Here is a 19,566-nt window from a genome sequence, read left to right as displayed (position 1 = left end):
AAAGAATATTCGTAGAAAGTTACGATGTAACAAAATAACCAAATTGCTCTTATCTTCTTCATCTCCTCCTCCCCAATCTTACTCATTTCGACGGCGAAGAAGGAAGAGGGCGTGTATCTGGGCATGGACAGAGAGGTGGGTGAGGGCAAGGCGACAGCGCAGGGCAAGGCTGCGGTCGAGAGCATGTGTGTGGGTATGGATGAGGATTTCAGAGATATTTTGGATATAAAAAATAAATATAAACAGAATCCTAATAAAACACTAACGGCGAGAGCCGAAGTGAATATTTTTCATTTTGTAAAATGTCAAAGTGTAGGTTATTGAATAATAGGGAGAAAGTGAATTGGCGAATATTGACGAGGAGCTTCCTATAATTTAGCCTAAAAAATATAGGAAAGGCTTCACATACCACTCTTGCGATTTTATACTTTTTCACTTTAGTACTATATAGTTTAAAGTGTATCAATTTAGTATCCGGTGATTTCTTCTTTTTTTTTATCATCCATTCGACTAATTTTTTTCATTAAATCAGTGACAAATTAAAACTAAATGATACTAAAATGAATATTTGATAAACCTAGATGGGGTATTTGAAATTTTTTGTATATAAATTTTACTTCGAGCCAAACAAGTAAAAAAATATTTTCTTACCGAAAATAATTTTGGGTCTTATTTTATGCCGAAGCAAACACCCCCAAGTTAAAAATATTTTAACACAAAGAAAAGAGAAATGTTAAGTAAAAAAAAAAAGAAAAAAAGTTGCTTTGCAATTTCATAAATCGGAAGGGATCATAATACAAAAATACCAAAAAGTTTACGAATTAGGGTTTCTCTTCGTTCCTGCCCCTTGGCACTCGATATATATATATATAATCTACCAAAGCCCATCTCAATCGCTCCGAACCTTGAAGCTCCCTCCCACCCACAAAATCATCAAGGTGTAAAATTTTTTCTTTTCTATCACGATCTAATTATTATTATTATTAATTTAATGTAATGGGCCGATGATGTACCATTATTGTCTGTACCATCTGAGATGTTTCTCTTTGATGCGAATTTCTTTTTATGCCAATCAAGCTTCTGAGGCCCCTTATTTTGGTTTTTTTTTTTACTTTCTTTTTTTTTGTTTTTTTTCTTAAATTTTATCTCGTATTTTGTTACAAAGATGATGAAGATGGATGGTCTGTGATGAGGGAACAAAGATACCATCAAACGCTGATGCCACGAAACAAAAGCAGTGTTGATATCCTCTATTTTGTCTCTCTGAGACTCCTATCTTTTTCTCTTCTTTTTTTTTGCGTTTTTAGGAATAGGTTTTTTTTTTTTTTTTTGCCCTATTTAATCCTTTTTTTTTAGTTTATTTTTAAAAGGAAGATTACAACAGAGATGATGATGATGATGATGATGATGATAATAATAATAGTATAATAAAAGGCAATAAATTAGAGTCTCTGATGCGCTTCTTTTGCTGTAGCGTCTTCAGCGCTGTACGTTGCCGAGAACGAAATCGAGCTGAGATTCTGGCACTCGCCGTTCGTATGCGGTGCGGCGTGTTGCATTCAGATGCTCGGACACTTTATTTGAAAATATTACCAACTAACGCTTTGATTTTTTTTTTCTTTTTTTTGTTTGTTTATAATCTCTTGTTTTTTATTTTCAAGAACAAAAGTTTTAATGATCGATTTCTGTTGCTTCTTGCTAATCATGATTTTGTTTTAGTTCTGCATCATTTTCGGTATGTTTATTTTTGTGCGAACATTAATAAGAGGTTTGAATTTTCTTAGTTTAAAAGTAATAGGCATCACTTGTGGAGTGCGAACTCGAATTTGCAAAACTCACGAGTTATTTTGCTTTCTGAGGACAGGATTTCGAGTATCAGTAATCTCAGTATCAGGTTGGAACCTTACAAGAACATAAAAAATATGAAGGTTAAAATGTGGAAAAATAGCAATGGAATTGCAAAGAACATTTTTACATAATGCTTCTTGGCCAAATAATTCTACTAAACATGAAGGTTTAAATTGGACTCTCTTTATTAAATTATAAAATGACCAAGTGTGAAAATCCTTATTCAGAAGAAAGGCACCTCAATTCAATCCAATATTACATTTCAAATAAAGAAGTTAGTTTAAAATTAACTCCCTTCAATTTATGATGTTACAAATCAAATCATCTTGGTTCTACAATCATTTGATACCAAAGAAAGTGCAGATTCAATAGTCTACATACTAGAAGGGGCTTATGAAAAACATGCAACAATTTGGAACTAACTACAAAAACATTTCTAACTCTACATACAAACAGATCGATAACATGAATAACAATAATACATAAAAGATTGGGATAATTTTCGGCCCAGAAGCTGTAGCCAAAATTCTGATGCCGGGCTCGAAACCTTATTTGCTCCAATTTTGTTGTTTTGCTTCATGTTGCGAAACTGATCATCTCTTTCTTGGGATGTTGTCATATAATGTTTATGCTATGATTGCCGAGACTTAGCTTTGAGCTCTTCATTTTCACATTGTAGCCTTTCTACCATGGCTCTGAGCATTGCATTGTCATGTTTTAGCTTCTCAACTTCTGTCCTGAGGTCGATAGCATCATTCTGCGGAAGACAAGAGAGAGTTGCAAGTAGAAGAAGGAAATAAGAATATAGGGTTTAGTTAAGAAATTCGTGAGTTAAACCATTGTCAGCAAATCAATTGGAGTTACAATTTGCACCCCAACAATCACGTCGATGCCTGTGTTTGTTTAAGCAGCGTTCTTGGAAAACAAAATCCATGATGATACTTGTCCGCAGAGAGATGGTGCTAACCAACTATCCCAAAAGCTTAAACTACCAGTGCTAACCAACTCTCCCAATGCTTAAGCTCATGTTAGTTCCTTAACGGTGCATAGATACGGCAATGCAATCTCGACTAACTAATCTTAGTCCGCATCATGTGCGCAGGATGTTAATCTAGTCTCCACAGTTACATTTTGGAAAAACATGCATAAGGTTGAGCTGCATCTTGCGACAGCCACACTACTGTGCCTTAGGACTTCCTCATAAGAAGCAGAGAATCATAAAAAAGGGATGTAGAACCATGCAAACAGAGGAATCAATGATCATCAACTGCTAGTTTTCTAAGCTAAGATTAACCCGTAATAAGTGAGCATTTGCTTACACGGTCATTCTGCTGACTCGGAGGTAGAGTTGGAAATTGTCCTCCAGTGTAAGGAGCGCCAAGCAAGACCTCCTTTATGACCTCAGGGGCGGCCAAGCCGTCAATGCCCATGCTTTCATAGCTCCAAAAAGCTCCTAGAGTTCCTAAGAATCCCTCGTGGCAAAGGAATGTCGTTTGGACTTGGCCTTTGGACCTGAAAGATCATTAAAAAAAACATCAGGGGCAGGAAAGGGCCAAGAGATTTGTCGATATTAGCAAATTACTGGCAAATTACAGAGTACCGAATCAAATTAAACAAGTCAAAAGCCATGCGTATTACCAATATTTAAGTGCTCGAGAAATCTTGTCCATAGTCTTTTCATGACCACAAACGTATGTTCCTCGAAAGAAAATTCTCTTCATCCCTGATAGAGTTGCCACGAAATAGGCTATCTGAAACAAACATCAAGAAAAAATTATAAGCAAGCACATACAAGCCAATGAATAGATGTAGCATTACACAAACCAAAACTAACAAACTAGTAGGTCTGGCAGAAATAAGGCTCCATATGAGACATTAAAAATGTAAATGTTGGGAATTAAGTTGCAGTGGCTCTGAGCATCCAATGTCTTAATTAAAGAAACAATCTTTCAATTTCTAACTGGAGAAGAGTTCTTAGATGCTATTCTCAAACTTCAGTGGACCATGTTATATCAGGTCTATGAAATCAAAGAGCATAACAGTTATAGAAACAAATTACTTCCTGCAGATCATACTTCCCTGCTAAACAGAACTATTTGTTCCTAAGAGAGGCAGCTTACTTGTCCAATATTGTAACTGAAAGCACTCAAGAGAGCTGCAGCAAGATCCTCTACTTTGTAATCTGAAAGCTTGTTCGAATTTACCTTCCCAAAGCTAGAAGCAGTAGTAGACGCTGGGAGACCATGCTATGATAATTAAAACAAGTAAGATACCATTAGAAAATCAATCACTGATACATACAATCAGTGAACTCATACTATTGAAACTGATACAAAGACAATCTAAATAAGAGAATATTTCTTTTGTAATTAACGCTTCTGAAGCTTGAAAGTTCTAATCAGATGGTGAATGCATCTTGTAGTTTTCTCCTCTGTAACCACAGGGAAGAAATTATACCTTCAGATAACCTTGCTCACCATATATATCCCCAACAGTCAAGTCTACTGATAAATTATTACCCCTTTGGCTCAACTCCAAAAACTCTTCATAACTACAAAGAAACAGTATGCATGTAATAATGAAATTTCTAAAGAATTTCTATTTGAAACACAGGTTGTAATGGTCTTTACCTGGAACAGCCCGTCAGCAGCCTTGCAAGACCAAGGATAGTACCGCCACCTAAGTGGGTCCCAATAATACGCTCAAACTTTCCCTTTCCAATCACCTACTCAATAGATATTGCAGACAATTAGTAAGTATGCCAACAAATTGTGTAATTAGCTAGAGTGGTACATTATCGAAGACTGACCTCAACCATGCTAACACCTGAGCCAATATTAACAAGTAGATAAGGAAAGATGTTGCTTTCCGTATGTTCAGCTGCTAACTTTCCATCAATAGGTGCAGATGAGTCATGGAATATATCCTGCATAAATAATGGTAAAACAAGGAAGATTAATTACTTCTAACATCCACATAACAGGTGGAGAGAAGCCTTTGAAAAAAAAAAAATATCACCATTCAAAGAAGGATAATTGGAGAGAGAAATATCACACTGTTGACTTTGCTTAAGTTAAATTTTTATCATAAAAGTTTGTTTTATTGAAGCCACTACTTCCATAAGAACGTAGCATTAAAACAATTAGCGACACTCAAGTTATAAATTCTAGCAGATCTTATATTTCAGTTTTACCAACCATACAGATAATGAAGATGCAATACTTCAAAGGTCAACAAAAACAAGACCCAGAGAATGCTCAGCGGAAAAGTTTTGGAGTTAATGTGAGACCATGATTACATGATTGTATTTGACCAAATGCATAGAAACTGGTCTATTTAAGTCACGATCATAGAGGTGACCAAAAGATCAAAGAAAGAAGACGTGAACAACAGAAAGAAATTCAATGTGAAATTTGAACAATGCTGGTGGTCAATATAAGAGGTCTACCTAGATTGTCATATCTGATGGTAACACCTAAATATCCCTAGCAAATAGCTCCCTTGCCCATGCTATCAGGAATTCTAAATCTTATATGTTATAATGCATTTTATATCTAATATACTAGATAGTGATATACATCTTGTAACCAATAACAAGCACAGATAGATGTATTCCCAGTCATAAGATTATTATGAAGATAATATATAACTTTAGAGAGGAAACGTTCTAGTTGATAAGGAGAATTATTCAACATTACGTTGATATCGCAAATTTACAAGATTGAGAAAACATAATCTGAAGTAGAACTTGCAGCAATTCGTATAAATATCCAACAGTATCTCTACATAAAAATCATATACTAGTTTCTCACCATTCTCATCTTAACTCACTTGTTCTTTTGAATCCTCAAGTGTCAGGCTATCAGTATCAATGTTTCCATAACTAGTTAATGCACCAAGAGATCCTAAAAACCCTTCATGGCGTAAAAAGAGTGCTTGCATCTGACCTTTTGACCTGAATGACAAGCATAACAATGAAAGCAAACACAAGCAAAAAGAAAGCCTTTCCAATTATGAATTATTAAACATCAAGGATAACGAGTAAAATAAATTTGTCATGTTTTGCATGCTCAATGAATGTAATTCATGAAGTATACCAGAAGTCAATTGCATAACTAATGTTGTCCATTGTGCTTGTATGACCACGAATATACGATCCTCCAAAGAAAACCTTCCTGAGCCCCAAGAGTGATGCTACAAGGAAAGAAATCTGAAGGAATAGTGTAAGTACAAGAACCAGCATTAGTAACTTGTTTCATAATAATCAATGTGTTTGTTTTTTCCTTCAATTTATAATGATTGAATGCATAGTTATTGCTCACAGAAAGATATTTTCCACTCATAGCTTAGAGCATTTCAATCTGAAAAGGTCAAATGGCCTTCCATGAACCACCCCAATCCCTCCCCCNAAAAAAAAAAAAAAAAAAAACCACAAATGGGTTCTCTTTGTCTGGCCACCTTTATAATTAAATGCATGCCCTTAACATCTAAAGTATTATTCTCTTAATTTTCCTTTTTTCCTCAAATCTTTTTACACTAATTTTCTTTTTTACTCAAATCTTTTTACACTGCTTAAGGATCGTAGCTCTTGCTTTTATTACGTTTTCATTCTGTTTAGGAACTTCACACTGTTCTATTCTATGGTCACATCTTGAACTGTTTTATCCTTTGATCGGCCAAGACCTTCACAACAGGACAAGATCAGGAGATCTTTTGATAGCGTTAATCAGTAGTATACAAAGTTACTATGATCTGACAAAGGTAAGAAGATAACAGAACATTAACAAGCTACTTGGCAGTTCAGAATATTGATTCTGCCAATCGATTAAGTTTAAAAAAAAAATCTCAAAAAGCCAGAAAGAAACTTACTTGTGCAATGTTATAAGTAAAAGCACTTAATAGGGTAGCAGCAAGGTCCTCAGGTTTGTAATCCGCGAGCTTCCTTTTAGACGTTATCACTTTCCCAAAGCTAGAAGCAAGAGTTGACGCTGAAAGACCTTGCTGAGACATAAATGAAAAGAAAGTGATCACTAAAACCATATTATGCCAACAGAAACCACCAAAAGTGCTAAAATAAACTAGATAAGCAAACAATTACTAACTCTAAACAAATGGTAACTATAATAAAAGAACAGCAGGTTACTACAATCAACTTTTGACAATATGAAAGCATACCATCCTTGATTAATTCTGGTAATTGCTAAATAATAAGAATATGAAATCCAAACAGTAGAAAAGATACCTTTTGGCAAACCAGTTCCCCACAAATATCTTTGACAATCAAATCAAGAACAAGATTGTCCCCTTTCTGGCTCAACTTCAAGAACTCATCATAACTGTAAGTGACATGCATGTGAGTCGAACCAAATGCATAAGCATATGCATAACAGATGATACAAATGTAACATACCTTTTGCAACCAGTTAAAAGTTTTGCTAAACCAAACATGGTGCCCCCACCGATGTGGGTCCCACTTACCCTTTCAAACTTCCTAGTTCCAGTGACCTAAATTGAATTGATGAAAAATATCTAACTAAATAGGATCATCATTAGAAATTTTTACCAAGCACACCATATGCAGAATTACCTTTATTATACTAACACCTGAGCCAATATTGACAAGAAGGTATGGAAACAAGTTCTTCGGACTAATAGTTACAAGAGTCCGTTTTCCATTCATGTGTGTGAAGGATTCACCAGGAATTTTCTGCAAAAAAGAACAAAGGCTAGGACAGTTTAAAGTGAACCCAAAAGCACTTTGTATGAATAACATCTTGACAAAGACAAATGATGTTGCACAAAAACCTTATTTTACACTGAAAAAGAAATATAAGCCCACTTAGTTAATCATTCTGCGCATTATACATGATATAAACCAGGTCTTGCATACTCTTCAATATAATTGTTTTCTGTCAGTAATTAAACTCATTACGATACGTTTTACATAATGTACATAATAATGCAATTTACCAACATATGGTGATGTTTATACAATTTTCATATCTCCTTATCTCTTCTCTTTGAGATTCCTTAATAAGAATCTCCTTAATGGCAAAATCATGTAGCAAGTTTTACATGGAAACCACAAAAATGTAAGTAGATCTTAAGAACTGTAGAAATGAGTAGTGTTATTCATTGTAGTGAGCAGCAACAGCACAAAAGGTTAGTTTGCTCTAACTATAAAGTTCCAAATTAAGATGAATCTGTAAGAGAACAGTTTCAGTAATGAACCTGCAGCAAAAAGTTTGCTCCAGCTACAACACTATCCATTTCATCCAACTTATCAAGAGAAACACCTAGCTTCTCCTTGAAGACATCAGCAAATTTAAATGCTCCACCACCTGTAGCCTATTAAAGTGTTTCAGAAATGAGTTAAAACAAAATATGGACCAATACACATTTTCTCCTAATACAATAACTTGAATCAATTGTATAAATAATATTTTCTTCAGATGATACATATTAGCCATAAAATTCTTGTTCACCATTAGTACTAGCAATTAGGCCTTTTGCCTTTCTAGTTTCTAATCAAATAAGTCTCAAAAAACAATCCTGGAGTTCCAATTAGGTCTCTGTATGGTGCCTTAACTTTCAGAAAGAATCTCCTAAAAGAATTTGCATAACAGTAGCAAGGAAGGATCATACCTTTATTACCACATGTTCTTTACTTGACCCTGTAGTCATTCCTGACAATTATGGCAATGTAAGTTTACAATGAATAGCATAAGAAATGTAAAATAAGTTGCAACCTAGAAGTAAAATAAGATGTAGAGGCATTATTAGTCATATATAAGAGCATTGCAGTAACTCAAAGGTCAAAAGAAATTACAACACTTTTGAAATAACAACAAAGAACATTCAAACGACAATGCAATAATAAAAAATATATAATAGGTTTTTATTCATCTTTCTTTTCCTTTCAACCAAACAACCGTGATGGAAATCTATTTTTCTTTTCCTACAAACCAAACACTAAAATTTATTTTCCACCGAAAATTTTTTTCCACTGAAAACTATTTTTCACAATTTTACGTGGAACCAAACAATCCCTTAGTCAACTAAATTTGGTCGTGGGACTTAATTGCAATAATAAAAAAGTTCGAACTAGAAATTGCAACAAAGTAAAGTTTGAGTACCAAAGTGTCACACGCCTCATAGTTTGAAGACCAAACATGTAATTTACCTCCTCTCTTCTTTTTTTTTTTTCAAGAAAATGAGAACACATTCCCTCAAAATTCCTACGTTAGCGTTAATGTTGACGTTAATGTAGAAGTGATATAGCATCTTAATTATTATCGCATCATCATCAATCACAACGTTACTACATCACTTCTACATTAGCGACACATCAACATTTAGGGTGTGTTTGTTTCCTCGTAAAACTTGCCCGAAAATACTTTTCAGTCTGAAAAATATTTTTCAGGCTGTTTGGTTGGCCGTAAAATTATTTTACATAGAAAAATATTTTATGGATTTGGATGAAAAGTTGGGTTTTCGTTTTCCATTTCTGTCATGCAGAAAACGAAAACCTTCTCCTCAAAAACAAGCGGCCCAAGGGTTGTGTGCTCGTGGTCCACGAGAAAAGCCAATTCTCATGGACCGCGCGAGAGTTCCCACTGTGGACCTCTCTTTCTCAAACTTTACATATATATATATATATATATATATATATATATAGAGAGAGAGAGAGAGAGAGAGAGAGAGAGAGAGAATAGGACTATTGTGCTATTAAGAGTTCAGCAGCCCGTATACTCCTAAGTTCCTAACAANTTATTGTAAAATATATTTTATTTATAAATATAAACTAGCATATGTAGTATAATGATTATTATATATTATATATCAATAATATAATAATATATATATAATAGAAGAAAATATATATAATAGGTTTTTATTCATCTTTCTTTTCCTTTCAACCAACAACCGTGATGGAAATCTATTTTTCTTTCCTATAAACCAAACACTAAACACCGTAAAATTTATTTTCCTCCGAAAATTTTTTTTCCACTGAAAACTATTTTCCACAGTTTTACGTGGAACCAAACAACCGCTTAGTCAACTAAATTTGGTCGTGGGACTTGATTGCATTAATAAAAAAGTTCGAACTAGAAATTGCAACAAAGTAAAGTTTGAGTACCAAAGTGTCGCACGCCTCATAGTTTGAAGACCAAACATGTAATTTACCGCCTTTTTTCTTTCCAAGAAAACGAGAACACATATTCCCTCAAAATTCCACGCATAAAGAAAACTTCAAATCCAGTCCAACATCGGCTATCATTTTCGTTAGTTAAATTCTTCTCAAACATTTATATGCTCTTGGGATGATAAATGCAATAAATGTAAGTAAGAGAACCTCAAAATTATCTCTTACAGAACGCATGATGATCAACTCATCAAGAGACATAAAGGCAATTTAAGGCATGGTAACTATTAATGGCAAGTAAAACAATAACCCTAACAAAGGCATATGCTTGCAAATTCTTACCACAAAGGAGCTTCTTTGACACAATAAAATCCAAGCACTCATCAAGTCGCCGCGTTTCAAACTTCGTGAAATGCAACTTCCCACCAAGTTTCCGAACCCCTCTCTCACCCCCCGCATTCCCCTCTTTCCCATTGGAAAAGTACACGAGCTTGATCAAAGTCCCTAAATTTAACACAAAATCGAACCGGCACATCAAAATCGAAACAAATTTAACACCATTTCGATCACAAAATTGGCCAAACAAAAAAAAAAAAAACGCTTACCTCCGATATCAAGCGCGAGAAGAGGGGAATCTGAGGGTTGGTTGGGCAAATAGATTGGAGGGTTCCTCTCGTCCAATTCTCCGCGGATCTCCGCGCCATTGAGATCGAGATTCACATGAGGTGTGCCCATGTCACAGAGATCGAAAGATCCACTCCGAATTCAAATCCAAATTTGGAGAGGCATTAGGGGATTTGGGGGGACGGGGACGAGAATTAGGGTTAGGGATTTGGAATTCCGTGGACGTGGGGAATGGCGGAGCGAGAGAGCTTCGTAGGTTTGGGTCGCCGTTCAAAGAGAGGCGGTTGGTGAGAGCCGAGACAATTAAAAATAAGAACAAAGATTGGGGGGATTCGCTGCGGGGAAGGATGTTAGAGTTGATCCAACGGACGAAGAAGAGTATCGGCATGAAATGTTTTGACACGTGTCCAGTGTGTATTCGTGATGGAAGAGAGGAGTCCATATCATTCGTTGTGGCGAATCCGGTGTACTGTTTTGACAAGTGTTATATTTCCAAGCGTGATCATCTCTTCCATTATTATTTTGCACACATATACTAATACTGTTGCGGATGCCACAACATGCTGTAATTATGAGTTTTTAATTTTATAATTAATTTACAGGTACCGTTTTAGCTTCTGCGTAATGTTGCTCTTATTTATAGTCCAATGTACTGATTCACACACACACACACACGCTTTCTTTGAAATAACACGTGTTTAGTTCTTTTTTGGTTTTCTTTTTAGTTCATTTTTTCTTTAATTTTTCACCTTTTTTTTTTTTTTTTTGAGACCTTAACTGTCTCATTTTATATAACTAAATTTATTTATCTAATAAATAAAATAAATATCGTGCTATTTTTTTTTTAAAAAAAATATTGGACATATAGGGGAGTGTCTCGGATCCAAACAGGGTGGATCCGGGGGAGGGGGGAGGGTTCCCCCACCTCCCGCTCCATTTCTTATAAGGTGGGGCGGATTCAGGGTGAATTATTTTTTATTTTATTTTTGACTCATTTATCATCCTATTTGGGACAGAAGTGAATTTTTGGCAGATTATTGACGGATCGAAGCGGATTGAAGGAAGAAAAAGGTCTTCCGCCTTCGACTCCATTTACTTGGCAGATCATGGGCGGATTCAAAACAGGTTATATTTTTCTATATTTTCTATTTCCATTCAAAATGAATTATATTTTTCTATATTTTGTATTCCCATTTAGCGCTCCCTTCGGGATGGATTGAGGCCGGAGCTCCAACCTAGATCCATTTGCATTTCTAGGAATGCCCACCTATTGTATTATTTAGGAGTAGTGCCTTTCACAATTTTTAATTCAGAAATTCAGCAAGATAGGAAATTGTAAAGACGCACAATTATGCATAGTTCTATGTGCAGGATTTTGTAATATGAAAATCTGTAGACTTATTATTCTGATTTTTAGATAATTACCGATCACCATTTTGGCAGGTTCTTAAATGAAGATAGTTAATTCAGGATCAATGATATTGCGAACAAAGTCAGTGATACGAAATGTTAGAATTTTGGAGATTCATAAACGTGGTAGAGTCAACATATAACAAATGCATTATAACCCAAACTTGTACAAGGAAATTTACTAGTTGGGATAAGCCAGTGTTTACTGCCGGAGATTATATTTAATCTTCTGCCAAACCGCAATAGCCAACAAAGTTGATGACAGAACAAATTTCAGCATAAAATTCTGAGCATTTGATATAAAGTCCCATTTTTACAACAAAATAAATATAATCTATTAAAAAGCAAAAAGAAAATAATTCACAGTAAAACGAAAAAAGAAAACTGAAAAAAAAAAAAAAAAAAAGTTTGTGAGCAGAATGTGTTAAGCTGAAATCATGGAAAAATCATAGACTTGCAAGAAATCCCAACAGAAATTAGATTTGTTATAGAAAAGTAAATGCTCCTCGCAATCCTAATAAGAAAATGATAGATGCAATACATGACTTTTGCGTCAATCCATTTTCTTCTGACCAATTCAAGAACAACTAATGTGCAGCTCCAGCAAACTTGATTCACAAAAAGAGAGAGAGAGAGAGAGAGAGAGAGAGAGAGCACAACAACGATGCAGATTAGAGAACCGAATAACAACGCAATTTCCACTCTTCCTCCAGCCTCAACACGGCCAGTGCAACAAACAGATTTTGATCATAACAGGTCAACACATAGTTTTGCAAAACACAAGCTATCTTACAATGGTTAAGTTACAGCAATTCCCCTCAATTTGCTGCGCACAGGAGCCAAACAGCCTCATTGAATTATGCCAGATTCACCAAAAAGTATAATTTCTCTTGTCAGATCAGAAAAGTAAAAGGCCGCAGCTTCACTTCAATGTTACTTCGCAGCAGCAACAATGGCACAACGGGCGTTAGTGAAAGTAGAGATCAATGATCCAAGCTGCAACTTATCATTGCATGCAGAACACAACCTATACCTGCAGGGAAAGATATTCGAACCATCAGGGCTGTTATTTTTAAACATTAAGTATTAATGTCTTGCATTCTCCAAAATTAAGAAAATAGCACAAATAAAGGATGGTAAAAAAACTTAACAGCATTAAATCCAAGATCGTTATCTTGCTTGGAGACATAAGTTTTCATTCATTTGGCTTTTGGTTAAGAAATGCAGTATAAGCAACATTTACATGCTTCAAACCAAATAATTTTTTAAAAAAATGATAGTTTTAGTTGCTGCAAGAGTACAAATTATAAAATGCCACCCATTGCATCCTCTCTGGTTTTTATAGTGTTGACATTTGAAACTGCAGAGAGATTAAACTGAACTGATGGTGTAGATATTGCAAATGATGAGAACCCATTGGATGTGTTACAAAACAGGAGGAAATATTATACTTGAAACAAAACCCTGTTATTATAGTTATGCTAAACTGTTTACATGATCACTCTTATTGGGGTTTGCTATATAGATAGTTTCCTCTCACTCAGTGGTCAACACTATTTAAACATGGTCCGACATGAAAGTAAATGTTACGCCTTTTTCTTGCTTCTCCAACAACATTTTTGGCCATCCTATTCTCAAGCATCTTCTGAAGAGTCACTTATTCTAATAATGCAATCCACTAGTACTAATAACTTATTGGGCCCAAACCGCTGAGTAAAAATGCTTAAGTCTAGTTACACTATTATTACAGCCTTAGTACCTATGTTCCCAAAAGGAATTTCTTTTTCATCCGATATGGGACTATTAGAGCATTACAGACTCCCCTATTTAAACCTTTATGTCCTCGTCAAGTCCAATTCCCTAGCTCAATATTACCAGGCGATTTCATTCCCTAGCTCAATATTACCCGGCAATGTGAAATCAATCTTACACTTCCAGCTAACAAACCGCCCCTGATACTAAATATAATGACCCAACCTGCTAGCATTATAATTTTTAGGCCCAAACCACGCGCCAAAAATGTTTAGGCCCAATTATTATTACTAGAGCCCTTGATCCTTGTATTCCTACAAGAAATTCCTTTCCCATAGGAATTACTGTCCTCCCCAATGTGGCATTATTGGGTCGTCACACTTATTTTTGCAACTCATACCTATACAACATGTCAAAACCATTTTATGAGATTTTCAGCCACATATACTCGAGAAATGCTATTTCCAACTTTTGCCAGTCAAACTTGCTTCTTATTCTCTTTTTGCGAGATCACTCGTCCGCCTCAACATACACATCTTGCCATCATTAAATATCTGGTTTGAGCTTCAGAAGGATCATGCATTAACTTTTCATACCAATATAGGACTGGAATATTAGTGTATCTTCCAAAAATGGCAAATCTGAAACAAAGGCACTTGCTAAGCTAACCTAAAAGCCTGCACACCTTTTGGCTTGTTTGATGCTAATTTGAATATATATTGTAAAACTAATGCATTGGTTCTTTAACTGCACAGCTTTCGTACAGTTAGAATTGGATTTAAACCTAAACCAGATTCTTCTTCTTGAATGAAATGACTATTATAAGCCTTAACTTCTTCCAGCTGCTGAAGTTTTACAATGAATCCTACATAGTGAATAAATCCAGATTGATCTGATGTAACCCTATCTTACCCAGTCAGATTACTTGGTACAAGTTTACAAATTTGATTTTTTTTTTTTTTTGAAAAAAAGAGTGATTACACATATAATGAGGCAAGGCTTGTTCCAGATGCTATATACGAAAGATACTTAGGTTGAGCTTATGTGTCCCCAGCACTGATCATGACTATATCCATTCGTACCGTACTCATGGTCATCAGAAACACAAGAAGTACAAGCAATAGATACACAACTATAGCAAAAAGATTAATAACAAGCCAGATGTGAAAATTTAGAACATACTCGATATCTGCCAAATCATTGATTAGTTTTACTTGGACATTTGATGGCATTTGTATTTTGAAAACAAACCTGAGAAAGCAATTCGTTAGAGACCGCTACAAAAGAAAAGTCCACTTATTAAAGGGTAAACAAAAAGGAAAAAGATGAGTTTGTAAATCCATACATAGTAACCTCCCTCACAATATCGATCAACGCCAATCCTTTCCTCATTTTTATATCAGATATATCTAAACAAAGTAAAGGACAAATTCATAACATGTGTATATTCAGATTAAAAGATAACTAAGAAAGAAAACATAGAAATGGAAACAATTCGTGTAGGATACATCTGAAACTGGTTGTAAATGATTCATTCAGTAACCAATAGGCTATCTGCTCAATGTCTTTTGGCATTGGATTTCCAGTGCAAAGGTAGACGGCTTCTTCTGTTATATGTTGAGAAGCCATATGCGTTGACTGCAAAACAGAAATGGAGAATAAATCTCAATGTAAGAATAAGGAGAAGGCTGGCAAATTTAGAGAAGTTAACTTACAGACCTCAAATGAAGGACTATCTAGCTCTAAGCCTCTAAATCAAAAAAAAATGTTATTCACTTTATTGGTCAACGAGTGAGCTAAAGGAGATCATATAGGTCAAGTTTATTAACCAAGCTACTCAAAACAAAGTAGAGAACAAAAATGACTGCGCAGATCAGACTTCCTACTGATCTAACAAGTGAATCCTAGATGAAAACAAAGTAGTTAACAGAAGCACATATTTTTTTTAAAAAAAAATAAGCATAAAGAGCTTAAAAGTGTTAGATAGTGCAGATCAGAACCTGCAATATGTTCAAAGCCTTTCTCATGTCACCATTGCTCAACCGTACTAGTGCTGTAAGGCCACTCTCATCCACATCAAGCCTAACAGGACAAAAAAATTGTACATGAATTTTTCCAAAGTGTGCAGACATATCTAAAAAGGTCACCTATGATGAAAAAAGAACTGCCATTAATTGGATTCTTCACTGCACGAAAGGCAAAAACCAAGTATAACAGGTTGAAACAACTGTTTTCGCTAATTTGGAGCATCGGCTTAGTTTTACAAAAGTAGAAACTTGGAAGTTACCCATAGCACTCGCCAGTACTGAGACAAATAGTTATTCTGATGGAAATGATTGACATAAGTAAGACCATATTTTATCAAATATTGTTATGCTACGTAACACCCCAAACTGAGAGGTCCAGAAAGAAGGAAAATTGCAATAAAAATATCAAGTACTGCTAAGAATTTTAGCAGTACTGTACAGCACAGTAATGATACTGCAAGGCACTATAGTGGTACTGTAAGGATCGGAGAAATGCTAGATGGATTAGTTAGCAAGCTCTTGAAGTCCTACTGGATCAAGAATTTATAGATTAAACCAAGGACTGCATGTGCTGCCCATGCCATACCATGCTGAGGCCGTGTTGGCACATGGCACAGGGTTGTGCCAACGCTATATCGACAAACTAGGTTTTTTTTTTACATTTTTCTGGGGTTCTTTTTGAGGTAGTAAATTTTTTTATACTTAAAAGGACGTAGATCTTCTAAATGTACTAACATTTGGAGTAATTGATAAATTCTATTTCATTATAAGACCAACTTTTAGTGAAAAATTACAATTAAAAAGATTTCCTCAAATTTCTTTTATCGTTTTAGATCTAATGATTTTATTCATGGTAGTGTTTCCCTATAAATTTTTATCCAATTATGACTTTAGTTTTGGCTTTATCCATATAATTTCATAATCTATATAAATATTTTTTTTCTTTAGTTATTCAGAAGATTATAACTCTATTCTTACTTAATTGTGTGAGATATAATACATAAACCATTTTTATAGCCCCTAAAGATATTAAAATACTCTTAAAAAACTAAATTTTCATGAAAAATTAATTAGAAAAAACCTGTGCCAATATACCAATGGCGTGCCATTGGCATGAAGGGGCATGCCGACATTGGCATGCCCCGTGCCACTGTGCTGTGCTATGCCTCCGGCACAACAGCATAAGCCCTGCCAGTGGCATGACAATCCTTAGCCAATCCTTGGATTAAACCCACCGGGAAAGGAAATAAAAATGAACTCACTACTGCCAACATAACATGGCAAATCCTTTCTTGCAAAAGGCAGTCAAGAAACATAGAACAAGAAGTAAAAGTAAGTAATACAAGTTATTGAGCACAACTAAATCACAGCAAAAGTAATACAAGTTATTAAGCTCAACTAAGTCAAGCAATAATACATCTTAGTCTTTATTCCAGATAATAATCCAGGAAAGTATGAAACTTGGTCTTTCAGACTAGCATAGCAAGAGAAAACTAAGAAGCATAGACTAATGTATTATATCAATGCTAAACAGGAACACAAAAAATGAAATGAAGAAGACCAGCCTTAATAAAATGCCTTAAAAAATAACCATTAGATTCAGGGGAAGTTTGAAACCAGGAAATTAATCTTTCTAACTACATAAACATCAGTAAATCACATTAAAGATTCATAAATTAATCAAGGTAAGGTAGGGACATACCCTTCAGCTTTTATCACATACTGTAGACGTTCTCTAATATGGGTAGCCTCAAGGGGAGCAAACCTAAAGCGAGTGCACCTTGACTGTAATGCTGGTATTATTTTGTTGACATGATTGCAGATAAGTGCAAACCTTGTGCTCTTTGTATGTTTCTCAATCACTAAACCAAGAGAAAATATAAACAAATTTGGTAAGCTTGATAACGAGAAGCACGGTTATGAAATTATTATTTAAAAATGATAGTTCTATAATATCAGCAAACCTCGACGCAAAGCAAACTGTGCATCCTTGGTCATTGCATCTGCTTCATCCAACAGTACCAATTTAACAGAAGGCTTTGCTCTACGTAAACATAGAAGAAGAATAGAATTTTACAAGTACTTAAAGGTCAAATTACAAATATGTAATCCAATTTGGCTTACCCAGTAACAAACCAGCAGCATGTATTGAAATAGATTATAAGCAGTTCACTGTTTCAAAGGTCCGCAAAATTCAGATAAGTCCTTTTATTATTCATTCTAGTGTTTGTTATGGTGAGCAAATCTCAATTTGGTCACATATTCCCATACCATCTAGAAAAGAAATGCACTGGACACTCTTTACAATTGTAATAGAAACAAAGTGCTAAATTTTAAAGAAATCCCCAATTCAATAAAGAGAGATCAAATCAAGCAATTAAAGATTGAAGGGCCGCCAATCAAAATAGAAAATTTGGATGTCCTACTTGAAAATGGCCTATATAGTTGAGAAGGTCACCATACATTTTTACCTAAATAATTTTTTCCAATGGCTTCGCTCCCAAGTTGGAGCCTCTTCACTAGGACCTAAAAATCACATTTTTTTTGCTTAGTGCTACAGGAAGAGTTTCAAACTTTTCTGATTGTCAAATACTCTATGATAGCTACAGCTAAAAGCCTAAATCTATTCATAGATTGCATAATTTTCATCTAGCTCTCTTTTACCCAAACGACAGGCTCCGAGCGCTCGCGAAATCCTGAATCTGCTGCCGAACGACACCAATCCCCCTATCATCCGACGCGTTGAGCTCGAGGATCATGTTCTGGTACTGCGAACCATAGAGCTTCCGCGCGACGGCGAGGATCGTCGACGTTTTCCCCGTCCCCGGGGGACCGTAAAGGAGCAAATGCGGGAGCCTGTTCTCGTTGGTGAGACGATCAACTACAACGGCCAAAAATCATAGTAACCAAAACATCATCATCATCATCATCATCATCATCATCAACAACAACAAAACCATCAAAAACAACATCATCAACAACAACATCAGCAACAACGACGACGAATCCGGGATCGAGAGAGGGGGAGTACTTGTGTCGACGATGTCGCGGTGGGCGGCGACGTCGGCGAGGGATTTGGGGCGGTACTTCTCGACCCAGGGAGCGGATTTGGCGACGTCGTGAGCGAGGGGGGATTTGCCCTTGTCGAGCTTCGGCGGTGGCGGCGCAGCGGCGGGGGCGTCGTCGTCGTCGTCGATCTCCATGATCTCCGCCATAGGGTTTCCTTCGGGAACTCGGCGATGCGCCACCAAAAGAGAGGAAAAAAAAATAAAAACCCTTTCTCGCTACAGCGCGCGTTGGGGGCTTCGGGGGTTGTGGAATTGAGCGCCAAAACCCTCTCCACCAGCAACAGCGACGAAGGGGTTTTTCCCCTTAGAAATGGTTAAGGGGGGCCTCTAAACTCTACAAATTTTTCTTTTTTTAAAAAAACATAAAAATGTATAAAACTTTCCTCGGCCCGGCCCGGTTTAAAATACGGGCCGGTCCGGAGCTAACAACCCTCCGGCCCAGCTCTGCCGTCCGGCCCGGAAGACACGAACCGTGCCGTTCTCCGGGCCGGTTCCTTATCTTTTTTATTTTTTAAAAAAAATATAAAATTTTTAAAAATTAAAATAATGTATTATTCCTATCAACGATTTAAGTGTCCATCCGGGCCGTATCTATCATACCGTATCGTGCCAACAAGATATTGATACGATACAGCCCCCGTGTCAATGACACAACTCAAAATTTTTTATTCTTTAAATTAATAAGTAATTT

General features: G+C 35.8%; 2 protein-coding genes and 1 long non-coding RNA gene across 4 annotated transcripts; 1 reads left to right on the top strand and 2 right to left on the bottom strand.

Annotated features, from left to right (window-relative positions):
* LOC109711685 lies at positions 867 to 1,783 on the top strand. Its single transcript, XR_002216661.1, has 2 exons — positions 867 to 938; positions 1,166 to 1,783. It is a non-coding gene; the product is annotated as an uncharacterized LOC109711685 (long non-coding RNA).
* LOC109711683 (pantothenate kinase 1-like) lies at positions 2,092 to 10,910 on the bottom strand. The gene is made up of 17 exons (XM_020234835.1): positions 10,600 to 10,910; positions 10,337 to 10,498; positions 8,494 to 8,534; positions 8,080 to 8,196; positions 7,436 to 7,555; positions 7,259 to 7,353; positions 7,091 to 7,184; positions 6,718 to 6,849; positions 5,946 to 6,058; positions 5,680 to 5,803; positions 4,658 to 4,774; positions 4,479 to 4,573; positions 4,306 to 4,399; positions 3,969 to 4,094; positions 3,487 to 3,599; positions 3,168 to 3,360; positions 2,092 to 2,605 (listed from the first exon to the last, which is right to left on the bottom strand). The coding sequence occupies exons 1-17, from the start codon at positions 10,727 to 10,729 to the stop codon at positions 2,480 to 2,482; spliced, it is 1,992 nt and encodes a 663-aa protein (XP_020090424.1). The 5' UTR covers positions 10,730 to 10,910; the 3' UTR covers positions 2,092 to 2,479.
* LOC109712012 (replication factor C subunit 3) lies at positions 12,678 to 19,184 on the bottom strand. Of its 2 annotated transcripts, XM_020235425.1 has the most exons (9): positions 18,839 to 19,183; positions 18,472 to 18,688; positions 17,772 to 17,851; positions 17,510 to 17,669; positions 15,781 to 15,862; positions 15,289 to 15,418; positions 15,126 to 15,189; positions 14,963 to 15,031; positions 12,678 to 13,061 (listed from the first exon to the last, which is right to left on the bottom strand). In XM_020235425.1, exons 1-9 carry the CDS (start codon positions 19,020 to 19,022, stop codon positions 12,962 to 12,964), a joined length of 1,086 nt encoding a protein of 361 aa, XP_020091014.1. In that variant the 5' UTR covers positions 19,023 to 19,183; the 3' UTR covers positions 12,678 to 12,961. The 2 variants fall into 2 exon arrangements, with proteins under 2 accessions (XP_020091014.1, XP_020091015.1); XM_020235426.1 differs by lacking the exon at positions 14,963 to 15,031 and having other exon boundaries at positions 18,839 to 19,184.

The sequence above is a fragment of the Ananas comosus genome, linkage group 6 (genome assembly GCF_001540865.1).
Source record: "Ananas comosus cultivar F153 linkage group 6, ASM154086v1, whole genome shotgun sequence".
Lineage (NCBI taxonomy): Eukaryota > Viridiplantae > Streptophyta > Magnoliopsida > Poales > Bromeliaceae > Ananas > Ananas comosus.
The sequence above is the reverse complement of the archived record's forward strand: the minus strand, read 5'-3'. Positions and strand labels throughout refer to the sequence as shown.